We start from the raw sequence: 24,534 nt of genomic DNA, 5'->3' as shown, positions 1-24,534 counted from the left end.
GGCCACCAGGGACCCTTGACCTACTAGATGTCAATGTTCATACCTGCAGAGGCCACAGTTCTGGCTTTGCAACTTTGAAGAGTTAGTGAGACTAGAACCTCCCTCGTCAATACCCTTGAGAGATCCCCAAGATCAAAATAACAGAACAGCATTACTCTTACAGGATTATTCTTAGGTATTTTCTGCTGTGCTTCAAGAGGGAATTTTACCTGAAGCAAATCCTTAACCTCTGAAGATGCCAATAATGTAGGAGCAGAAACCATGCAGTGATTCCCAGCAGTGCTCTCGTGCCAGTTTCATTGCTTCAGTTTCATTCGCAGACCCTTGACCATGTTGGGTTGGTTTTATAAGAGGTAGTACTGGAGGTTTCCCAATCTTCTTTACAGAGCTTTTCCCTGCTTCCTTTGTAGAAGCTGAAGTTTTCTGGACCAATTTGTCCTGGTTTGCTAGATCTTCCGGCTCCATGCCAGCAGTTAGTTGCTTCATAACAGCATCCGTGGGAGCCTTTTGGCACATGGTGGCCTTCAACACTTGAGTAGATTCACAAGCATGTGGGAGCTTTCTAAGTTCCATGGCGATCTGGTTCCAGTAAATCTTTGGATTCTTTCTGAAAGGACGACAGACTGATGGCTTGCCAGTGAATTCACACCAGTAGGACTTGCCTTGGTTTTTGCATTCAATTCTAAGTTTCATCTCCTCATCCCCACTCACAGTCATTGTGCAAACATCTTTGGCTTTAGTCCGAAAATTGATTTCTTCACCATTGCTTCTTTTCTTTGGTTTCAGCTTCTGTCCTAATCCTCCCATGCCACAGATCACTACTAGGGAAAGAAGAGCAACACTCTTCATGGTGAGAGGGGCTGAGATCCTTGAGCAAAACGATCCGAAGAAGTGAAAGTAGCAGCTTGCTGCTCACAATTTAAAGGCTTGGTGCACAAAGAAGCCTCTTTCCAGCTAAAGGTGGGATGTGTATATGTGTGTGGTTTTTTTTTTTTTTTTTTTTTTTATAATAAACCACCCTTCGCTATGCCTGTGCCCATAATTTATAGCCCAAGGGAGTGTCAAATAACCTGTAAACTCCCAAGAAGTTAACAAGACAAATCTTGTAAATGCACTTAAATACAGCATGATAGTTGTATAACTAAGAAGCACATTCCTATCCAGGATGAACATGTCATATTTGATTTTTAACAGATATTTTCCATTCTCCAGCTCCTTTATAGCTTTCTTCATGCCATAACTTGTCAGGCCATATTGAAGTAAACAAAATAAGAGTGCCAAAAAAACCTATGCAGCTAGGTCTGGATCATTATAATTACATCCTATTAATAAAAGCTGATTTATGGAATTGGTTTTCTGTGGATTTGCACAGTAAGGATGCAACTTTAGTACTTCATTTTGTCAGCATTTGACACACAGTGTGGACACATGGAAAACCTTGGAAGAATCAACTGCACATTCTTTGAGCCATGAAAGATTTTTAGACTTGCAATCTTTAAACAAGGAATAAAGTTTTAGCAACATAAGATATTATGGGCCTAAACATAAACCAGACATTCTGAAATTTTGTAATCATTGCCACTCCGTGGGTTATTTTCAGCCAACAGTGCAAGACAAAAGAACGAGCATATCATGGGTCTTGGGGAATAAACCCCCAAAAGCATGATATAGCAGTTAGCCGTGCTTTATCACTTTCTATCCTTAGCTTTTTATGTTTTCCTATTCACAGTAAAAGAGCTGTAAAACTTCAATAAAACAATGGCAAGAGAACAGAAATATTTTACTGCAGAATTCTGTAGTAACTAAAAAGAGCTAAGAAGAATCATAACTCCCTTGGCATTCAGGAGGTCAGGAGGAGAAATTCCAGCTGTCCTGTTGTAGGTGACAAAACTGCTCCGGCTAATGAGACCCCATTAGGCACTTCTTTCACAAAGACATCTACACTACACCCGGCCTGACTTGAACAGCTTGTGAAGGAGTGTCATGTTATTTTGGTACGCTTGAATAACTATGGGATGCTAGAAAGCCTGAGCTTAAGAACTGCCATACATACAGTAATAGAATATTATACTGTATATCTAGCTGCTCAACAGGTCTAAAGAAAAAAAAAACAACAAAAAATCACCCAACAGATCTATAATGAAGCAAATCAAAAAAATAAATTAGAAAAAACACTCAGCTAATACTTGACAATAGGCATTGTGCTTAGCTGCTCTGGCATCCCAGCTAGCTTGCGATCTGCCAAACTGTTAACAGATGGAGCCACCCAGAACAGCCATTCTTGACAGCCTGACACTAGTCTCTTCCCTCTTTGTCCCTCTTTGTTAAGACTTCAAAATTCTCTTAAAAAATACCTTACACCAGTTTCAGATCTCTATGAAGTACCCGAGTTTTTTTTTAACTGCTGAAGACAGGGTATTTATGAAAACAAACCAGACTACAAGGATAAGGATAAAGGCTTGGACACAAGAGCTCTGTTGTGTTTATGTATTGCAGTTAACATGTTACTGACAGCTATTTGTCCCACTCCCATCTGGCATTTGTGTCCTCACAAACATCTGCCTGTGCTTCAGATGAAACAGCTTGTGGTCTGGTATATTACTGAAAAACAACTGTCCTTTTATAAGTTAAGCTAAGACATCAGCAGTGAACTGTGGGAGCTGAAGAATGGGCAAATGCTTAATTCTGCTATCTGTGGTGTAGAGACAACAGTAGAGGCTAGCAGTAACACCTTTAACACTTACAGGATATACGGATATCCTGCACATCTCAGAAGCTGGAATTCAGCATCTCTGCATAAATAACATTCTTTATGGAACTCAGAAGCTCCCTCACACAGAGCCAATGTTCCTCCTGCTCCATTTCTTAGTCTCTCATCTTGCTTAGGCTCAAATTATCAGAAAAAGTCAAATGTCACAGAAATTTTTGTGAGGATAAAAACACTCTCACTTTCATAAGATCTTAACTCAGTGCAACTCCTCCCTCTGAAAACGACCTTTATATAAACAAAACAATTGAGAATCAAACATCAGTTAGTTAACCAAGTTCTTTTTTATTTAAATGAACTGGGAACACTTTCTCAAATTAAAAATAGAAACTTTTAAAAATCTACAGTTCTGAACATTATATATACACATATGCTACATACTGTCAGTTAGAAATGTTTCCATACATGACCTAAAAATGAAAAAATAAGGTTATTCCAGATTAAAAACTGGTATCACTTTTCAGCATTTCTTTAAAATCATTTCAATGATTTTCAGGATTATCCCTACTTTAAGCCAATAAACCTTGTTGGAAACAAAGTTAAGAATACTGGCACATGAAGAGACGCAGTTTTAGTTCAATATAGCCACTTATTTCACCTTCTGCAATGTTTTACATTAGTAATAGACACACTTGTGGCCCTTTTGATGAATTCTACTGTCAACATAATTCAGCAACACAACTGTATGCCTAAATTCAAGGTAATAACTCAAACAGTAGGAATGAAATTCAAACATTTTTAGCAACTGGATTTACAATATCTGAAGTCACATTTTAAAGTTACTTACAAAAATAGAATCACTGGCTGCTGAAAGAGCCACAACTTAACAGTGATATCTATTAAAGGACATTATAGAACTGGGTGTGAAGAAGGAAAAGAGAAGAAACAGAACGTAAAGCATTCTAAAAATCACCAACATTATGACATCTCTCATGCTCTTTTTGAGTACTACTGAACTCCAGAAAGCTTAGCTTTGCCATATTATGCATCATAGACACTCCCAACCCTCCCACCCAAACAGAGTTTCAAACTTCTCCACACAGTCCCTTTTAGGTCTACACTGCAAAAATTACTAAATATTAAATAATTCAAAAAGAGGGAAAAATCAAAACTGCAGCTGAACTTTTCAGAGACGCAAAGAGACACTGTGGATCCCATTACATTTAAAATTTAGTCAGAAGTGGTCATTCAAGAGCACCAAATAACAACACTGATCATGCTGGTAAATTCAATTGTGAAGTATACTATACAATATTAAAATCTTAACTAAACACTTAAGTTTTAAGGAAAATGTATATACAAAAGTCTCTGTATACAAAATGCATTTTTTATGTAAACATGTATATACTGTATTTAACACATCTCAGCAATTTAAGAACTTAACCAATTGCCAGAGGATAGCTAAGCAAAGTCTGTTAACCTACTGAAATTATATACTGTGATGTAAGATAGAAAGCCCAGTGTAAAAAAGTAAAAAAAAAAAATTTTAATTCAAGCCTTGAACAGTGGTATTTGAGAGGCAGTGCCCTGGTCACAAAATATTCTGTACAGTAGTTTATGACATAACATTCAATAGTGTATTTGTGATTTACAGTACAGGTCACAAAACAAGTGGCTCAGTATTTGGAAGATGAATGAAAATGCCAACACACGTGGAAGAACGATGATATATTCCTATAGATGAATCTTGAGCCTCATTTCTATAACCTGGAAATAATCGCAAAAACAATTCAGGAAAATTTGACGAAGATAGCATTACAATGTAATGTTAACCAGAATGCAGGTATAGATTTCAGTACGAACATCACTACAGTTCAATATTTATTTATTTACCTTACAAAATTCATGCTACTAAAAGCATAGCAGTTTTCTTAAAAATAGCAAAGTAGTAATAGATTTGGAATCAACTTTAAAAGCTCACTGCTTACCCCTTAATGTTTCCAGTATCTGCTACCACTGTTCCACAGAGCTATACAAGAAAAACAAAACCCAAAAATATAATTTTCTTTTCTCCACAAATGGAACAGAAGTACTGTGTATAACTGTAATGTGAATAGGCTCATTAGGCACAAACTGTTCTCAAACTTTTACCCATTTAGAGTTTTTCAAACAAGAGAAAATAGATTCACGGTTTTTGCCAGCAACCTTTCCGGTTTTCTTTGGTTGTAGGATAGAAACAAATGCTTGGATTACCACCTCAACCCCGCTGACCTCCACTGAACACCCTTTAATCCAGTCTCCAGTTTTGCTCACAAAATGGTGGCTGCATTTGATGTCATTTAGATTTCTCATATTTATATTTGTATAAATATCTCATACTGGTATTATATATATAAATACAAATATGAAATCTATGAGAGATATGTATATCTCATATATTTATAAAGAGAGATACTTATTTCTTTCTTTCCAGCAAAATAATTAGGCAGATTTCCAAGGATAAATAACATAGAGGATTCTTCTCACACCTGCAGAAGTACAGGTTTATAGAGGCCTGTTTAAAGTCTTCCTGTCTCACAGAATGCATAATGTGAGCTGTTACCTATGTCACCTAAAGCATGTAAAATAATTTGTAGGAACTGAGAAAAAGCAGAGGTAGCATAAAAGCAAAGAGTTTGCTGAACTGAAAATGAAAAATGAGACTCTATTAGTATGGGAATCCCAGACTGAGAAACTCAAAGTATTTATCTAATATAATCAGCAGATTTTCAAATAGTCTCCATTAATTTATCAGAAGAAGGCATTCCTTCAAATTGAATTCTTACATTATTCTTACAGCTTTAATAAAATCTAGGAAAAGGAAGTGAGGACTCAACTAGTGGCCTTTAGCAGATTTTTTTTTAATGTTAATAATTTTTAGCTTATTCAGGAACACTATATTAAACTATTCATCAATCACTGAAGTGTCACAAAAACATGCCATAAACTCAAAAATATCAACTTTAGTAAAGATTTAAAGATCAGAAAGCAACTTCTAAGGCCTGAGCAATTATAAGTTTCCTCTTACATAAAATATCAAAAGTCCTTATAACTGAGTTCTTAGATGTGCCAGTGGAGATTAGTTTTGAATCAAACACCCTGTAGGTTAATTTAGGGAGTCCCAATGTTGCAGAACGGACCATGACACAATAATGAACATAAATATCACTAAAAATAGTTATATGTAAATACTTCCTCCAGAAGAAAATATGGAGTCAACACTTGGTCACTAAAATAATTATTGTAAAATACATTGCTAATAAATAATAACAATATACAACTGATGCAGCCATAAAATCTGGCAAGACTTCAAAACTTTGAGCTTTTTTGGTATTCACCCATTATTGAAAGAACAATGACATCTTATTTGTCTGCTAACACTCAACCTATATTTTCAGTTATGCAAAGTCATAGTGAGTTACAGATTTTAATCATGACTTAGATCCTTCCCTAAGGAACCCAGATATCTTGCAAACCCAGAAAATGAAGTGGTGCAACATCCTATGTTATCCCTATGGAAACTGAAGATGCAAAAGAAGTCTCACAACCAGCTAAGGTTTTACAGCAGAAAAGTAGTAGAGAGAGAAAAACAATTCAGATCTCCTCTCTTTTAGACATAACTTGACTTTCTCATTCTATGATGTTACACTAGTTTTATACATGCAGAAAGATTATTTTCTCAGTTCATGTTTTCTGCATAGCCTGCCTTTTGCACAGCAAAACCTCTTCTCCTCACTATCTAAAAAGTTACAATACATAGCACAGATGTTCTGGTGACAGAGCAAATGAGCAATTAAATGCTGTGTTTATTTGTGGGGTCTCTACAGCTCCTGATTAGAATTTTAAAAGATCAGAAGAAAAAGCTGATTTTATAAAATTCAGTTTGTGTGTTCTATGGATTGCACAAGAATATCTATGAGTAAATCAGAGTTTATAAAGTTGCACCTGTTTCTGTCCTAGATAGTATATAAAAAGCACATTTATTATATACAGACCTTTGATAAACATAAAAACAAATGAACTCAGGAGTAAGAATGTATCCCACCCAATCGCCTTCAGTTGCTATCATAATATTTTAATAAATTTATCCATTTAAGGCCACCCATTGTGCCAGTTCAAATTTTGGCAATTCCTTTGTTAAGTTCCTGAAAGTTATTACAGTATCTGCTGTGATATGAAGCATATTTTAAAAATATAATTCATACAGCATTTGCTATAGTGAGTAACCATGCAAAAAACAGAATTATGTGATTCATTTTGAAACATGCAGAAAATCAGGTAAGTGATTAATATAGTATATTAACCAAGGACACATGAAGGCATGCAATTTCAGACTTGGTTTACCTTTCAACAACAGGATTGTGTATACCATATAAGTGTTCTTTATGATAACCATTATTACCATTTTCCATACTGTAATAAAATGAATACACCAAGAAAGACCACGTTAACTATTAGATGCACTATGTACAGCATGGCTAAGACATATACATGGATGATGGTACTATGTGTAAAGGTAAGCTGTGTCTGTACAGTAGAAGGTAACTTTTCCTTTGTAACATTCAGGAGTTATGTTATAATCTTATATTTAATATATTTTTATATCTTACATTTTTATATTTTAATATGCTCCAAAAATTAATTATTAAGGTATTCTTGTTGAGCTCTATACTGTAATATAAAGTCTGGTGAAATAAAATGTTACCTCTTTTGAAGTAAGAAATTACATTAAAAATATAAACCCTCCCATCTTAATGAAATAATTTTAACAGATACCAGCAAAAATGTCTTACTTTTTCATGGGTTTCAACACTAAAAAAAAGATACAAAAAAGGAGAAGTAATTAACTTGACACTAGTAAGTGAATATTTATTTTAGCTGTGTAGGCCTGCTTCTGCTCTGCTGACTTGTGAATGTGCAATGAAAAATAAATAGTGTGAAATTTGAGAAATTCAGTGCACAGGCTAACTGAACAGTGAGCAAAATAAAGCGTAGAAAAGAAAATAGTAAAAACAAAACCAAGGGAAAATACGTAAGAACAGTTATCATAAAGTAAAATGCCAAGTCCCTGAGACAGAGGAACTGCAATTGAAAATGGAAAGACTGGTTAGGAATAACCAAGATAGTAAGGAAGTAAATAACTAATTCAAGGAGATTACAAAGCATGCACAATTCATTTTAATAGGTAATTTAGCAAAGATAATCACTTGCGCATTGGAAGATATTTAAATAAAGGCTGTACACTAAGCTCTGAAGACCTTATTCTGAAATAAATTTCTCCAAGACAGAGCTTGCAAGAGTACAGTACTGTACAGAGTCATGGCAAAACATGTTAACCAAAGCCCACCTGCATGAAGCCCTGGGCAGGCACCAGCCCAAACCCACATTATTTCACAAGAACATGCAGTTCTAATCCAATAGCACAGAAGACTAAAGGATTATATCATCTTCATGTGCAACACTAGTAAAAAAAATTTCACTCCACTTGCCATTTAATTTACTTCAGAGTATATACTTACTCATCATAGACATCCTCTGTATCCATTCTACGATAATATTTGGAGAGCTTTACAGCAAAAATTATGGCAGGAATTAAAAATATTGAAGAGCCTCCCAAACCAAACCAGAAGGTATTCTGAAACAAAACAAAATCCAGAAAAAAAAATTATCAAACAGCTCTGTATCTTTTTTTGACATTCTAAGCATTGTTACTGGAAGAACACAGTAGAAATTAGAGGCAATGGTGTGTGGACTATCTGAGTCTCCTCATACTGGGCGGAACAGGGCATGTTAAGCATTCTCCACAGTCAACATAAATTAGAGTAAGGACACTACCATCCTGCAAATGTAACCAAAGAGAAATTTGTCCAGCAAAGACGCTCGAATCCACAGAAAGTGACCCATGAAATTATTTCAACTCGGTCAGCCTTGAGCTAGAACATAATTTTCTCTTAGGATTAATTTACTGGCCATATATTTTTCCTTTCTTAAAATTTAAAGTAGTTGTCTTATTTGTGGTTCTTGTTAAAATTTGAGTTTCTAGCACTTTATGGAGGTAGTTTTTAACTTGCTAGCTGCAGCCCAAATTTGTGTGGCTAATTTCATTATTGCACAGATGAACTGAGTTATCATCAGACGTTAAAACGATGATTTTTCAGATTTGATTTGTATTGGCTGGGGGCAGTTTCGACTTACATGTGGCTCAGCTAGGTTCTAACATCATGAAAACTGTGGTGCATCTGTTAGCAGACCTAATCTTGGTTGGTGGCTGCTCAGAATGTAAGAACAGAAGCTCTGTAACTTAAAAGATGGTCAATGGCTACAAAATGGTTCTGGCAGGTTGGAAGATTTCATGGTTGAGCGTTAGCAAGATTAGAGTGCTTTGGCTTTGATTGGTTACACGCAGTTCCTGTTTGTTAGTAGTGATTATTATCTGGTTAAAATTGACATAAATCTAAACAATAGCTGGGAGATGCTTTAGAAGGTTTTCAGGCATACGGTTTCTTATTTTTAACACATGCTACCCACTTTCCAAGCTCTTCTGGGAGATGAAAAAGCCAATATTATCCTTACATGATGCTACAAGTCATGCTGAAAGTCTCCATACAGGAATGGATCAAGATCTGTCTGTTACAAGTCAAGGGATAAACAGTTCATTTTCCTTACATGTTTTCTAGATTCCAGGAAAGGCATCTGAGAAAGTTTTTCCTAAGTATTTCTATCTTACTTATTTTTTCCGCCCTTAAGTTAGAGATGGTTTAAGTTGAAACCTCAGATCTTAATGCTTTTCAATTTAAGGGAGGTTCTGAATCAAACAATCAAAGTGAAACCCATCCTTTCCAGAATTTTGATCCAAAACCAGTAGTACTGTATTTATTTTGAATTCAAGTTAGAAGAAATTTATTAAGAACAGTTAACTTTACAGGATTCTTGCTATAAGGAGCCTAAGTTCAACAGGAACAATTCCAGCACTGGTCTGGCTTTAGACTTCATCCAGCTCAAAACATTTTTTTCTTTGAATAACTTTGTATGTGATCCTTTATTATCATACTTCAGAATAGTTTAACCAGAATAACTGAATACAAATTTATGTTCAAAGAATTTCCCACTTCATTTTCCCACTCAATTTTGAGCAATAGAAGATATTTCCTTACCACAGAATCAGTTACATAGCTGCATAAAAAAATATCTACTGCTGTATCTATCACATTGGCAATAGGCTTGCATGCTGCTACCTCCATGGCAATCTGAGACAGATTAAAAAGAATATAGTTTGAAGTATCGAACAGAGTAAAATGAGAATCTCAGTAATTGCTTACACCCACAGATACTGTTTACCAAATTGTTATCTTTCACCCTCTCCAAATTCAAGATAAACTCTAGTGGGATAAGCTATCAACTAAATATACATTGTATACTACTAAAAAAATTAGCTCACTTTCTCAATGTCTGCAACTGAAGAAAGAAAAATAAAACAAGATGCTAATGACACGAACTTGAACAAAGCAGGGTCAGGCTCAGAACAATATTAGCACAAGTGGTAGATTTCAGGCTAGCCCTGGAAAAATGATACTATGCTAAATCTGCAAGGTATTCCAACCAATGCAACTGTATCACTTCTATTCTACTTCAAATACAACAAAACTCTTTATAGGAGATGAGTTTTTCCCCATATACTGAGTACAAATGTCTTACAAATTGAACTTACAAACATGCTTTCACAGAAACTTTTTTTTTTTAATTAGCGCCTTTGTTTTTTTAAAAGCAGCTTCTCTCAATGCAGTAAATACACCTTACCGACTCCTTGACCCACTCAACGTATTGCTCGAAGTAGCCAATTACAGTATCCATGAACTTCTTTGTTTCCTAAAAACAGACAAGAATAAGTAAGCCTCTACCTCCACGATACCATTTATTAACATAGTTAAACCAAATAAAATTTACCTGGACAATAACTTGAGAAGCATTGTTATTTATGAGAAGCTGGGCAGCATTAACAGCACTAATGACATTTTTCACTTTAACCTGGAAAGGAAGAAAAGGCATTTAATATAAATAAATCCCTTCCAAGCTGTTAAAACGGCTCTGCAACCATTGTTTTTAACCCATTCTCTAGATCAACAAGTATTGCTGTCCTGACAAAAGTCTGAAAAAACATACGATTCCAGATGTAGTAAGAGCAATCTTCTGGCACCTAAGGATTCATGTTCATCTGACAAAAACCTCTCACTACTAACAGAGTAAGGTGCTAGTGGTTATCAGCAGTAACTTTTCCTGGATCCTACATGATGGATTTATATACTAGACCAGCTTTCTTTACTGTTCTCTTTTCTTTTCCTAAGAGTAGAGATAATTTCATCTCCTGCGACAGCCAACCTTCAGGTCCTACAACAGTGGACAAACCTACAAAATAGCTAAACTTAAGATTTTATTTAACCAAAGAATTTAAAGCATACTCTACTTCATGGCACATCAATGCATGTACATACACCTACATACTTGTAGGTGAGGAACACCTACATACATCTACATATATGATGCAGAGGAAGAAGTCACTGGGCTACATACTATCATGACTCAATTACCAGCTAGACTACACTGCTAATCAGCATCCAAAAGGATTAAGAAACTGAGATACTTTTTCAGTATCAGTAACAGGAAACAATACAATCCCATAGTTTGCCAAAGCTCACATACAAAGGATAACATACATACAGCCTCAAACTGTAGAGACTTTTCTTAAACATACTTATGGGTCAAACACCATCATTTTCTTAACAACACCTTATTTCAAGGCCTCCTACCTCTCCACCTAGGTTCAAACTATAATCTTTGAAAGGGCAGCTGGCCTGCTGTTGAGCATGGATGAAAAACTTAACAAAAATTGAGGCAGAAATGGCCCATTAAGCTGTCGTAACTACAACTCTAAGTGGTAGTATGGCTGGATTCTTGCTACAGAAGCCACAGCAGGCTGGTGGCAACCAGAAACTGATTCCAGAGAGGTAACCACCCTGTTGCTGATTCTCTAAAGACTGACAGAGCATGGAGGCCACTGTGGCGCAAACACTAACTGCTAATTAGAGGGGAAACAAGTGGACTGCCCTAGGGAAGCCTCTGTACAGATCCAGCTTTGCACAGCTTGGCTGATACTGCGAGAGCAGGAAGGGAACAAGCACCATGCTAAAGAAAGAGGCACCCAACAGCAGCTGGACACTGGACAAAAGCTAGTTATGCATGTGAATCACAAAGCTCTCTCTTGTTTGTTTGTTTTTTTTTTTTTTTTTTTGCAAAAGTTATGCGTTCTGTCACTCTAGAAAAAACTGATACACTTTTAGTAACATGAGTAACAGTATACAGAACTGTACTGAAACCTACTTTGTCATCTAATAATTAAATTTACAATTCATATTTCAAAAAAATCCCGTGTGTGTGTGTGTGTGTGTGTGTGTCTTCCTCTGTATCACTAATTATCCTGGATAAACAGTAAAAATAATAAATTATGCATGGAGAGCTCTACATAGTGAAAGTCAAGATAGAGGAAGCTGTGCAGAACAAAACAGGTCTCTAAATCCCCGTTACTACCTCAGTGTATTACAGTCTTTTTCTAATAACAGAACAGCTAGAAATAGAAAAAGCTGTATTGAAAATATATGCCATGCACACACAGGAGATAGATTTAAATCACAAAAATGCTCCTGTTACCAGAAGGAAAAGCTTACCATAAGTTCAGATGATGTCCTCTTCAGTAATCTAATGCTGTGATTTAAAGTGCTCTATTAGAAAGGTAAAAAAAAAAAAAAACAAAAAAAAAAACCAAAAAAAAACACCACTTAAATCTTCACTACAGGTAAAAGCCAACTTGATTTAACACTGTGTGCATGCTTAGAAACCAAAATCATCTATAGAAAATCAGATATAACTTATCACATATATAGTAGCAACAGTTGTGTTAACTTAAAACTAACATTTACTGTTTTTATCCATTAATTCAGTATTTCCCATACAGCACTAAAAGTTATAAATTGTGCACGTAGAAAACTTCAAATTAACTAAAATTAGTAGCAATAAATTGAGTAAAATGTATTTGGGAAAAAAGAGAACAATTAAAATGAGAGCTGTGTTCAGAATACTTCATCGGAGAATTATATTTTGTGCAATTTCAGAAAGGAAGCAGCACTTACCCTAGCTTTAACATATTTCTTGACAGTCAGTTTTGTAAAAGGAAAGAGAGATGAGAATAATTAGGAATTAATTAGGAAAGAACAGCATAGAATCAACAGAGTGGAACAGAAGACCTAATGCTTTTCTACAAAAGGTATTTGATAGGGGCACAAATATAGTGCAATTTTGAAAATGTTAGAATGCTAAATTAGAGCTCAATTGTGAGATATATGGAAAACCTCCAGAAAGAGGTTAAGTACACAACATTCCTAAAAATTTCAGAGGAACGCTCAGCACTTTCCAAAATACATGCTTGTTCAATTATCAGAACTATCTTACATACTAAGATAAATGGAAAATCTTCACATTATATAGCGGGAAAAACAATACCTGGCCTGTATGAGATATATCACAGCTTGACACTATACAAATCAGTGCCTGGCAAAACCAGTCAGAAAAATCACTTTCACGTTTTTCATAGCATCAATAAAAAATTTTTTTTTTTTCCTTTGGCTGTAAACACTATTGTCAGGAGTTTCCAACTCCAATACTGTCAGGCAATTGCTTACTCCACAACATAAAATGTGAAAGTGATGGCTGTTTTTATTACTGAAGAAAAATGAAAAGGAAGAAGGAAAATGTGTGATAGAGGGTTAGAAACTTGGAAAGTTCTCCCCTGCTTTCTCTTTTATTTCTATATAATTGCTAGCGTAATATATAATTGCTAGTAGAAAAAATGGGGAAGAAAAAAGGTCATAATTCTAGAGAGTATTACAAAGTACAATAAAAATTGATTAAATACATATTTAACCAGATGACTCTTCAGTGACACAATGCATATGCAATCTGTTCTTAGATAATGACAATAGTTTAGCTTTCTAAACAGTATTTAAGAAGTTTATAAATTCATATTCCTTACAAATATGTTTTAATAGTGCTTTAATATTTTACCATAGCTTGCTCCAGTGGAACAACTTGCTGGTTATGAATCATTCGAATGTTGTTTGCATGTCCCTTTAAAGCGTTTTCCAGGGCTCCTTTTGGCTGCAAAAAACCAAAACTATTCAGTATTGCTGTTCAATAGTTTTAAAGCTTTCAAACAGAGCAAAGAAAAATGAATTGCAATGAAAGTGTAAGAGTACATTTTACTCATATACTGCAGAGCAACTGATGCTAACAATAGGACGTGGCAAATTGAACTTCCTAACACAAGAGGAAAAAAACACCATAATAATTCAAGCCTCAGTAACCAAAACAGATATATAATATGGCTTCTCCAACAATTACAATATCAGCACCTATTTAATAGAACAGAATTTTCACATAGTGCGCTAAAGTCATTTTCAATACAGAAAAGCGAATACCTCCATCTTTCTCTCTACCCTCTTGGAAAGGCTGATTTCAGCACAAGAATCCTGTTTATTTAAGCACATGGCAGCTAGGTGCAACGGCGCCCTCCAATGGGATGATCATTTTTCATTTACAGATATTGATGATTTTGTTTTACACAGTGTGGACGTAATTATGAAGCCATCTCTGCTTCCAGAGATAGCAGAAGAAAGTGTGGATAGTGTAAAATTTTGAATATTTTCCAGTCAGTAACTTGGAAATGAGACTGGGATGGGAAAGAGACATTTTGTCATTTTTACTGGCTCCCTCTTATCAGAAGACATGAGTTTGTGCTCTAATTTTTAAGTCTGAATGCCTGTCTACAGCTCACTCTTGTTGCAAAATACTGTCAAATTTTATTTTATTTCCGCAAATATATTTCTTTTCCTTTTTTTTTTTGTGGCAAATCACTTGGCACCCTGAATACACACTATTAACTCTAGTGGAAGTAGAACAATTTTACTCACAAAAAAAGCATTTGCTTACACCATCTTTCTCACAGAAAACAGGATTTGTTTTTGCATCAGCCCATCTGTTCGTACCCCACACCGCTTGAGTAGTTAACCATTTTGCTTGCCTTTTTTCCTCAGTAACCTCTTTTGCTCCTTTAGGATTACAGCCCATGGGAAATGTACGCACCTCTATCAAATCACGGGCTACTAAGCAGGCACATGTCAGGCATCAGCATGGTCTTGCATTAATGCCCTTGACTTCCTTGCCCTCTGGGAACAGAAGCCCATCTGGGCCATCTAAATCCTCACCCACACAATGAGGCAACACAGCAGCAGTTACCTGACCACACGAAGAAAAGAGCATAAACTGGTCCCAGGCCAGCGCCATACTTGGAGGAGTGCTCTAGATGGAATTTAATTCCATGCAGGAGATGTCCTCCACCTCTGGGTGACTTTGCAGAGCTAGCAGCTACATTGCAGGGCCTGCTACCTAACCCCTGCATTTCTGGGAAACTGTTAAAAATTAAGGATGGTGGCCAGGTAACTCTGGGCCCATTTCCACAGTTGTAAAGACTCAGAAACTGATGGGATCCTAGGAAGAATTAGCACAAGCAGAAGACCAGACTAGAGAGGAGATCTCTTTCAGGAAAGCAGGATTCAAGATGTTTAATTTGGGGTACCATAATAGTACAATTGTTACTAAAAAAAGCTTCTGCAGATACTTTTTATTGTACTGGCAAATACAGAACAGAAAGAGCCATTGTTTCATTTTGTTGGAAACATGCTTTTTCTCAGCATGAAGCATTACAAGATTATCTCGGGAAAAGATGTGCTAGTCAAATACTGGAGGAAATAAAAGAAACTGTGAAGGGCCACAAATCCTGCTTCCCTGCTTCTGTACATTGAAAATTACTTATTTTGCAAGGTGTGTTTTAACAGTCTCTGTGCACTGGGAAAGAGAATAAATCCAAAGGCAGCACTGTAGTTAGTAGCATCTCTCACAGTACTGGTTCCCCTCCATTGTTGCCATCTATTCTGAGAGCACCATCTTGGCAAACAGCGGCAAAACCTTTTCCTGAGTAGCCCCATGCTTTTTTAAGGGAAATTTATCTTTAGGGTGCGCACTTCTGCAACATTCTTCCAGGTTATCCCTCCAGCTCTTCCCAACTTTGCCTATTCCTTTGATAACCAGCCCTTGTCATATCTACCCATTTTATAGGTACGGTGACGAAATGCTAAGAAATATACGTATTATAAAGCCAAACAGCAAAAGAATGTCATTTTTAGCTGTGTGTCATGCAGGCCCTGGTGCTCAGAGACCCATTTGCCTCCTGCAGTGTTCATAAAAGTGGTCATTTCATATTCTCACTTCTGAAAGATAAATATGCTTAATGCTGTTGGTAAGGCACTGTGCAACTTCAGGATGCTTTGTCTCCTGTACAAGCTGAATCCACCTACCTAACAACACTTGGGGGAAACATTGTTCCCCCCTCCGTACTCTGACCTCTTGGTTTGATGCAGTTTTATTCCATTTGCTCCTCCAGCGTTAAAACATACTTTTAATTCTGCATAGGGTGCCAGAAAATGCAAACTATACACTCAAAGTCAATTAACTCCAGAAGTTCCTTTTTGTTTATTCTTTAAATGATTGTACTTGTGAATTTGAAGAGCTATCGCTAATCATAAAGTATGAGTATAAAACACTCGTGGAAACTAGTATAAATTTTAAAACAATCTAACTTTTGCAATACATTGTGCTGTTTTATTAGGCATTTCATAGAGCAGAATCACAAGGAAGAACTGAATACATATACTGTGTCAAGGAACATACTCAATATTGTATTTTTCTTGGCCCTTTATATGAAGAAATGCCTTCGCCTGATCTGTTCTCACTTAGAAAGCTTCCTTTAGATTTCATTACAAATAATAATGAAAAACCAACATATCAGCACAGTATATCTTCTTTAAAGGTACATTTTGCATAGCTCCGTAAAAGAGACATCTTGCATATAATTTTATGAAAGATACAGCATGTTTGAGGAAGCTCAGTTTTTAAACACAGAAAATAACCCCCAAACAGCAACAAAACACCTCCATCTGTGCAACCTTCAAAGTGGCAAAGGAAAAAAAAAAAAAAAAAAAAAAAAAAAAATTTCCACCCTGAAAAAAAAAAAATTTAAAAAAAAAAAAAAAAAAAAAAAAAAAAAAGAAAAAAAAAAAAAAAAAAAAAAAAAAAAAAAGAGAAGTGTGACCAAAGCTATTGGTATCTGTCCAAGTTAGCAGACAACCTTAATCAGTAAACAGACAATGTGTAACTTGCCCAAGGTGCTTTAAAAGGATGCTAACTACAATACAAAAAAAAACATGACCAGCCTACCCTGGACACACGAGTGCACCTCTGGCAGGAAAAAACTGCAACTTATGCAAACAGCAGGACTAAACACCAGGGAGCTCTGCTGGTGTGCTTCTCTCCTTCAGGGGATGGAGATTTGATAATTTCCAAAGAGCATAGTCTCATTCTGCTGTCTGTGCCTCTTTGTGACCTGAGTGATGGTCCTGCGTGTGTAGAGCTCCCACTGCCATGCTGCAATGCAGGAATCGTTCTCAGGCTAGAGTATGGCAACCTAGTGCCCAAGCTACAACTTCCAGTTTTGAAAAATAAACAGGACATGACTTTGACATACATACAAACATAGCACATACTGAATATTCAGTTGATAACACAGCTGTGTCATTCAGCAGATTCACTTGCTGGCACGTTGTAGCTATACCCTCTGACCATTGTCCACGTGTCTGCATTCAGCAAGCCCTTCAGAACAGGATCTCGTTTGTGTACTGCTCCTTCCACAACAGAGCTGCAGGCCTCACTAGAGCCTTTAAGAGCTGCCACAGTAAAAAATTTATTGCTAATTGTAAAATCTTCTGCTCACTAACTGAAAGAAAATTAATTCAAATCCTTTTGTCCATCATGATCTAATCAATTTGTCTTCCAAATAGGGCCCAAAAATGTAGGCAGCACCACAGGAAATAGAGTCAGCAGGCAAACTGATTTCTTAATCAGTGGAACACAATAAATTACACTTCAGAAGCAGAAATTATACCATTGTCGCAAGCAAAATCAAGAATTAGCAATTTTTAAAATACAGCTCATATGCAATGTTGCTCTTGAAAGTTTTTCTTTATATGACAGTGCATACAAGTGTCTGAAATGGAAGAGCTTTCCCACAGAAAGTCTAAATACTTAGCATGAAATGCTGACTAAGCAAAGCAATGCACATAATGTATACAAACCACTGAAATCTTTCTAGAATTCTGGAAATGGGAGCAAACGTGTTTATTAAAAAACCACTGGCAGTACTGCATTAGGTATTATTATATTGGTCAATTAAACTTACCAGCTGGTCTGCTCTTGCTTCTAAGTCATTAGCAAATGATAAGAGATCAGCCTTGGTAACGCTTTTACTGATCTAAAACAAGATGTGAATAGCACAGAAAGAAAAGAGTATGTTACTATTGCATTTACAGACTGTTTACATTTAATCACACTACTTAAGCTACCCTTTATTTCTTCAAGTGTTTATCGACTTTTATTTCTGAAGTGCTTTTGTTCGTTTTGTGACTCTTCAAAATACATCCTCCTGCACAAAACCGTATTTTTCTCTATTTTGCCTGTTGTTCAAGAAACATTTGATATTATACTTTCTTCCAGCTGTGCCTCCAGATTACTACAGTCTCACCTCCATCAAATATGCTGCAAAGTTTATCCCTTCTATTCCTGAAGAGCTGAAATTCAGAAGATTCTCCTTCCCAATTTCATCCAACAGAATGATTTTGCTGAGATTTATCTGAATATGTTCAATTTTAAGTGCTACATCTTCTGTATACTGAGAGGAAAAAAACAAAACAAAAAAAACAAAAGCAGTTGCATCCAGTGCATATTCCTTTATATCCCTCCTCTCATACAAAAGCATCCAGCTTTTGCTAACTCATAATCACTTAAACATACAAAGAAGCGCACAACCAATTTGATTGTCTTTTACATCAGGGCAACATGATTGACTTGGACAGAATCCAGGTAGTTTTTCCCTTTCCTGCAGTATCCACGCAGTCTAACCATGCAATGATCTCACCTACCTATGCATCTTTCACACCAACGGATTACTTGCCTTCCATTACCTGTTTAAGCAGGTTTCTCTTTGGAGGGAACTACCTCCATTCACAGGAGACAGAGAGCTAAACAAAGAATTCTCTTTCCCCTCCAGGGAAGGCTGTCCTTAAAAATGGTAAATTTTACTACTGGCATTAAGAAAAACACAAAACTCAGCATCTCAGCCAGGCAGACACTGTCTACCATACTAGCTAAAGTCATCACCACAGGACCAGATGAGAACTCTCTAAATTTGTTCAGAAGTGACTAAAGAAGACTTGCTTATTGTGGGCTGAAGTTTTCCTGCACTGCAGCCAAATCTGAAACGTTAACTGTTCTGCACTGGAGGCAAGGCAACAGACAAGGAATTCTGAAGCATGACTTCCTTTCCAACCATTGGGCTGTTGCAGAAACTCAAAGTAATTTTCCTTCTTGGTGAATCTTCCTTGTTGATTTTAATTGTGTATTATTTGGGACAGGAGCTGTACCTATTAAATGCAAATACAATGCCTGGCACAATGGAACATGGATCTCCTAGGGGTTGCTATAATACAGATTTGTATTACAGATAACCAAAATATTATTAGTCACGCAGCCAATTCTAAAAACCTTAGCTGAAAGGATTTTATCTTGTTTCCCCTCCGAAATCGGAAGCGTTTTTAGGAGCACAGCATATCATATACTGGACCAACATAAGCCTGTTAGGGATCAGAATTGAACACACAAAGGCAGGCATTTATATAAAGAGCAAAACTCGCTATTAACACTATTAACAGTGTTAACACTGTCAGCAGCCTTTGGAAGATGTTAGACTTCATTCTTCTACATAAGTCTCAAAATTAAAAAAAAAAACCAAAATTATTTCAACATCCATAATTCAAAACATTAGTAATCCTTACAAAGGTCTCTCTACAATCCACTGAGATTGATAAAGCATGTCTTATTTGGAGAATAGAATCCTTTATTTCAAATTAGCCTGGACAGTTCTTGTCTCCTAGCAGGATGTATTGTATATAAAAAATAAAATCCCATAAAACACACATGCTATACAGTTTAAGAGCAGCAAACACCTCTCCAGCCTTCAAAAATAACCACGAACTCATTAATATTTTCTTTACTTACCATACTAATGTTTAGAAACTCATTGATATTGAACAGGTTTTCTAGGTGAAGGGAAGTATAAATTCCTTTGTTTTCCTTGCAATCACTATATATATAAAAAAAAAAAACACAACAAAACACACAATCTGAAAACTGCTCTGGGAACCAAGTACTAAGAGAATGATTAACAATGTTTTCATATTTTAGGAAAATCAGCCCTTTTAAAAAAACGCTTTCTTACAGACTGAGCTTCAAAAAGTAAGTATTTAACTATTTCTGATGGTCTCAAAGATGCAAAGCAGTTTTTCAGAGAGCTCAGCTGGTGCTGTTATACAATAATATGCAAGATTACCTCTAATAACTCATATATCTGAGAGAGAATCACTTTTGCTACTGATTCACTAGAAAACCAAAATGTTGTCTTCAGGAACACATGAGATTTCTGAAAGTGTTGGAAATCTGAAATATGGAAGGTATCACAAAAACAAGGTGTACAAATTTCAATTAAATCTTAACACTTAAATCTTAACAATTACTTTTTTTTACCTGTAAACTTTTTCAAAAGTCAAGTTAATATTTGGATTTTTAAACAGAATGCCAGAAAGGTAGTTTTTCCAGTGCTGATTTAGTAAGTAGGGAGTATCCAAAACCTAGAATACAAAATTCAGTGATGTTACCATAATTCTGCATTTTCAATTCATAAATTTATTCATATGCAATCTTTTGACACATATCCACATCTAAGCTCATCACCCACTGATGGAAATACTGGCAAAACACTGAATTTAACCTCTCTGGTGCAGAAAGTGAATATTAAAGTTCTACATGTCACCAAGAAATGCTGAACTGCAGAAAAATTTATCTCCAAAGGAAGACAGGCATGCAGTATTTATACTGCAAAGCAAATTAAACCAAGAAAGGATGACTGTCTCTATGCGTAAGTGGAAAGTAAGACCACATCCAAACTCACTTGAGGTGCCTCATAAAAAAATAAGCCATACATAACTGACAAAGACCTTCAAGGACTCATAGAGATTTTATTCATTGTTTAATATCTTAAATATGAATAATTTCACCTTGAATAAAGTTTTATCTTCAAATGGCTCACAGACCAGTTTTTCTACATTTCCACCTGTGACAAAAGTGAGCACCACTACAATCATCAGCACCCAGGAGAAAAGGAAACTGAATCCAACACCACTGAAAAAGAAAGAAGTCAGATAATTTTTTAAGAATGAAGTAGACTTCAGGTAATAGTGAAGCCAGTTAGTAGCTATAGCAATGACAAAGATATAAAACTTGTTTGATGGCTAAAATACCACCCTTTTCCCCACAATGTTCTTGCACTGTGAATTATCTTGTATGTTTCAGCCATGTAAAATTTTCAATGAAAGTACTGCTATAATGGGAAACTCACATTTGCAGTTGGCACACAACCCTATTTAGAGATAAATCTAAGATGAACAAACAAACAAATAAATAAATAAATAAATACAATTTTCTTTTTTAAAATCCAAGTCACTAGACTTGTGTTCTCAAAAGAGTTTAACACATTTCAGATGAATCTTCTCTTGCACCCAAAAAAAATGACACTAAAGCACCACTGGGAACTCCAGAGACCATCCCCAAACCTCAAAGTGCTCTGAGGAAGTCATATGTGTCTATTTTTCTCATATGGTGATTTTTAGTTTTTTTTTAAATATATTTGAGCACTCTCTCAAAAAGACTCACAAATTCCCTTTATACTTTCAACTGACACAGTTCCCCATTTTTGCAATTTCCAAATGAGTTTACACAGATATCCATTGGCTACAACACTCCCCTAACAACAATAATTAAGATGTTTTATCTTCAGCTACGATCCTCGATAAAGGAGCAGTCTAAAGTCCATGAGTGCCTCAGCGGAAGTAAATTAAGTTAATATTTATTTTATTCAATTTTTTTCAGCACATACAGTAGGTAACAAAACAAATCCTCTTCATATATATGTCCTTCAAAATCAATAGAAAAATCTCTAGGTACCTGTACGTGTTTCATTTTTCATAAATAAGAGAAACTCACGCCATGAGAAAGTTTCCTCCAGTGTTGGAAATGCAGCCTCTCGTCGTTGGAGAAGCATGCTTATCATAACCACAGGTACCACACAGCAACCCAAGGTAGTAAAAGAGCAGAATCAGGATGACCATGCAGCACAGAATGAGACAAGCCAGCCATCTAAGGAATAGAGCCAAAGTGCTTGGTTATTAGCATGCAAGGAACACACTAGAGACCGGCAGAGCAAGCCAGGCAACAGCATATTCCCAGCTGGCCCATTTGTGGCTCAGGTTCACAACCAATGTGAGCAGTGAAAAAACTCCTCTCCTACACCAGCATATATTTTGGGCCATAATACAGCTGCTGTTGGAGCAGCGGCAGCTGCTGCTGAAGGGTTGGGAAACAAATCCTGCAGGAACAGGGTGTCCCAAAATCCAAGACCCAGTTACTGCAGGTGGACTGTATTAAAGCATCAAAAACTTCATGTGAAGCAAGCAATGATTCAGAAGGGGCAGATTCCAAAACAGCAACTTTTGCAAGTAGCAACAGAGAAGTTTACGAACGTGGATTGGACATTGGTTGTGAAGTTCAAAACTGCTCTTGCTGTAACACTTACTACTTTTCTGACCTGCACACAGTACATTAGGCCTGAAATTGCAAACAACTGTATTTAAGGCTGTTAAAACCTAGGTTATGAGTATTTGTGCTAGAACATTTTTAATGTATCGGGCAGTTAATGGAAGTTGATCAGGAGAAAGATTTTTGACAGAAATTGAATTTTCATTCTTATTAATAACACCATATAACAGTTCTATCTGTCCACATATATTGTCCACATATCCATTTACTCAAACAGCCTTCATATTTCTTTCTGACCTTTCACCTTCTCCCAATTCTCTCTCCCCTTGCATTTCCCTTGGTCTGTCCTCCCTTCTCCCAGCTTATCTTTTTTATCTTCCCTTTCCTCCTCCCTGCACTTTTGTACTGAGTGAGCAGGAAGGAGAAAACAGATAAAGGAATATCGGAGTGAATAAGCACAGCCAACAAGGGGAAAGAAAAACATTAATGCTGACAGGTTCATAGCAAAAGAACACTTATTCAGAGCTACAAATGATGCATCTGTAATAAAGAAAGGGATGGAGAGAATAATTTGGACAGTTACCGGCTTTTAGTTTCAGTAGTAAAGTACTAGGTTAGAGTTCAGAACAATGTCTTTTTAAATGCTATGGAGATAGATTTTTAAAAAAGTGGAGAAATATAATACAAGATTAACAGAGGCATATTGTAGCTGAATGAAGCAGTATATATTATTTGATTAAAGCAATCTGAGCTTCAAAGAAAGTGTTAATAAACTTAACAAATAAAGGCTCAACACAAAAACTGTCTGGCAGGTAAGAAATGGGCTAAAGGGAAGGTTACGAGTACAGAAAGAGTTCCTTGAAATTCAGTCTTCTGCTCACTCTTATTTAACATGGCACTAAAGCCACTCGCATATTTAGTTTATAGCAGTAAAACTGATGACTCAAAGATGGAAACAGTTATCAATATAAGGACAAGAACATCATATCAAAACGTAGGGAGAATTTGATGAGCTTGAGGATTGAAATAACACAAACTGGGCAAAATTAAATGGTCTGAAATGAAAAGTTTTATGCTTCAAAATATGAGATTATTAGTCAGTTACAGGAGTCCCATGAGTCTCAAACAGGAAGTTTTTTTCTGGAGGTGTAAGTGAGCCATGCATGCCCGAGGGCCAGTACAACACCTGCAGGAACAAGCACAGGTGCGCAAAGCTTAGCACAGTGCACAGCAGAATCCCTGCTGCTTATTCTCGGTGGCAGAAAGGCCTGCAATAAAAACAGACTGGCTTCAGGGCCCCCTCCACTCCTATGCTCTTGAAGTGCCTTATCTGCAACCCAAAACAAACAAGCCCCAAATGAGGAAATAACCCCGGCTTTGTGAAACAACCCATTTCTTTGTGCATTACATCTTTGGCATCTGCCTACTTCTATCCTGCCTGAAAAGGCTTGAAAGGCTGCAGGGCAGATACCACCCCTCAGTCCACACCGGAGCAGCACGCAGCTTGATGAGCTGCAGTTCTGACCAGGACATTCACCAAAACGCCAGTAAAAAACTGTTGCCTCATAGTATCTTTGTTTCACTACCGTACATCATTATTAGTTTTAGTGCCTTTATAAAACAAAAATATTACAAAGTATTAACAATAGGTAGCACTTCCCTCCTGCCTTATTTGCTAAATAATATGTACATACCTGTAGAAATCATACTGCTCCACTACTGGGAAATAATCTTGAACATATGTTTCACTCTGTGTAAGATATATTGTCAAATCAGCTAAAATCTTCTCAACAGGGAGCGTTTTTGTGAAGCTACTGATATTTGCACCAATGGATTCCAACACACTTTTGATATCTAAAACAGCAAACATGGGGTTACGTTGTTACAGAGTCATAGTAGAAACATGCTCCATGTATGCACTATAA

At 36.3% G+C, this 24,534-nt stretch overlaps 2 protein-coding genes across 2 annotated transcripts in view; both read right to left on the bottom strand.

The window, feature by feature from the left end:
• Window positions 1–215: 215 nt before the first annotated feature.
• FGFBP2 (fibroblast growth factor binding protein 2) lies at window positions 216–876 on the bottom strand. Its single transcript, XM_026075659.1, has one exon. It carries the CDS (start codon window positions 847–849, stop codon window positions 223–225), a length of 627 nt encoding a protein of 208 aa, XP_025931444.1. The 5' UTR covers window positions 850–876; the 3' UTR covers window positions 216–222.
• A 2,930-nt stretch (window positions 877–3,806) lies between these two features.
• PROM1 (prominin 1) overlaps window positions 3,807–24,534 on the bottom strand; it is a 58,959-nt gene continuing 38,231 nt past the window's right edge. Inside the window, exons 11-25 of the mRNA XM_026075646.1 lie at window positions 24,304–24,463; window positions 22,058–22,210; window positions 21,073–21,196; window positions 20,543–20,646; window positions 20,018–20,102; window positions 18,486–18,632; window positions 18,144–18,215; window positions 13,859–13,951; window positions 12,466–12,519; window positions 10,691–10,771; window positions 10,544–10,612; window positions 9,901–9,993; window positions 8,266–8,381; window positions 4,696–4,736; window positions 3,807–4,474 (exon numbers count right to left, since the gene is read on the bottom strand). Coding sequence (XP_025931431.1) covers window positions 4,718–4,736; window positions 8,266–8,381; window positions 9,901–9,993; window positions 10,544–10,612; window positions 10,691–10,771; window positions 12,466–12,519; window positions 13,859–13,951; window positions 18,144–18,215; window positions 18,486–18,632; window positions 20,018–20,102; window positions 20,543–20,646; window positions 21,073–21,196; window positions 22,058–22,210; window positions 24,304–24,463 — 1,370 coding nt within the window. The 3' untranslated portion in view covers window positions 3,807–4,474; window positions 4,696–4,717. The remainder of the gene's footprint in view (window positions 4,475–4,695; window positions 4,737–8,265; window positions 8,382–9,900; window positions 9,994–10,543; window positions 10,613–10,690; window positions 10,772–12,465; window positions 12,520–13,858; window positions 13,952–18,143; window positions 18,216–18,485; window positions 18,633–20,017; window positions 20,103–20,542; window positions 20,647–21,072; window positions 21,197–22,057; window positions 22,211–24,303; window positions 24,464–24,534) is intronic.

Source organism: Apteryx rowi, unplaced genomic scaffold (assembly GCF_003343035.1).
Source record: "Apteryx rowi isolate R43461 unplaced genomic scaffold, aptRow1 scaffold_409, whole genome shotgun sequence".
Lineage (NCBI taxonomy): Eukaryota > Metazoa > Chordata > Aves > Apterygiformes > Apterygidae > Apteryx > Apteryx rowi.
The sequence above is the reverse complement of the archived record's forward strand: the minus strand, read 5'-3'. Positions and strand labels throughout refer to the sequence as shown.

Excerpts from the sequence above, each read along its gene's own strand:
- FGFBP2 (XM_026075659.1), bottom strand. The coding sequence starts at position 849 with ATGAAGAGTGTTGCTCTTCTTTCCCTAGTAGTGATCTGTGGCATGGGA.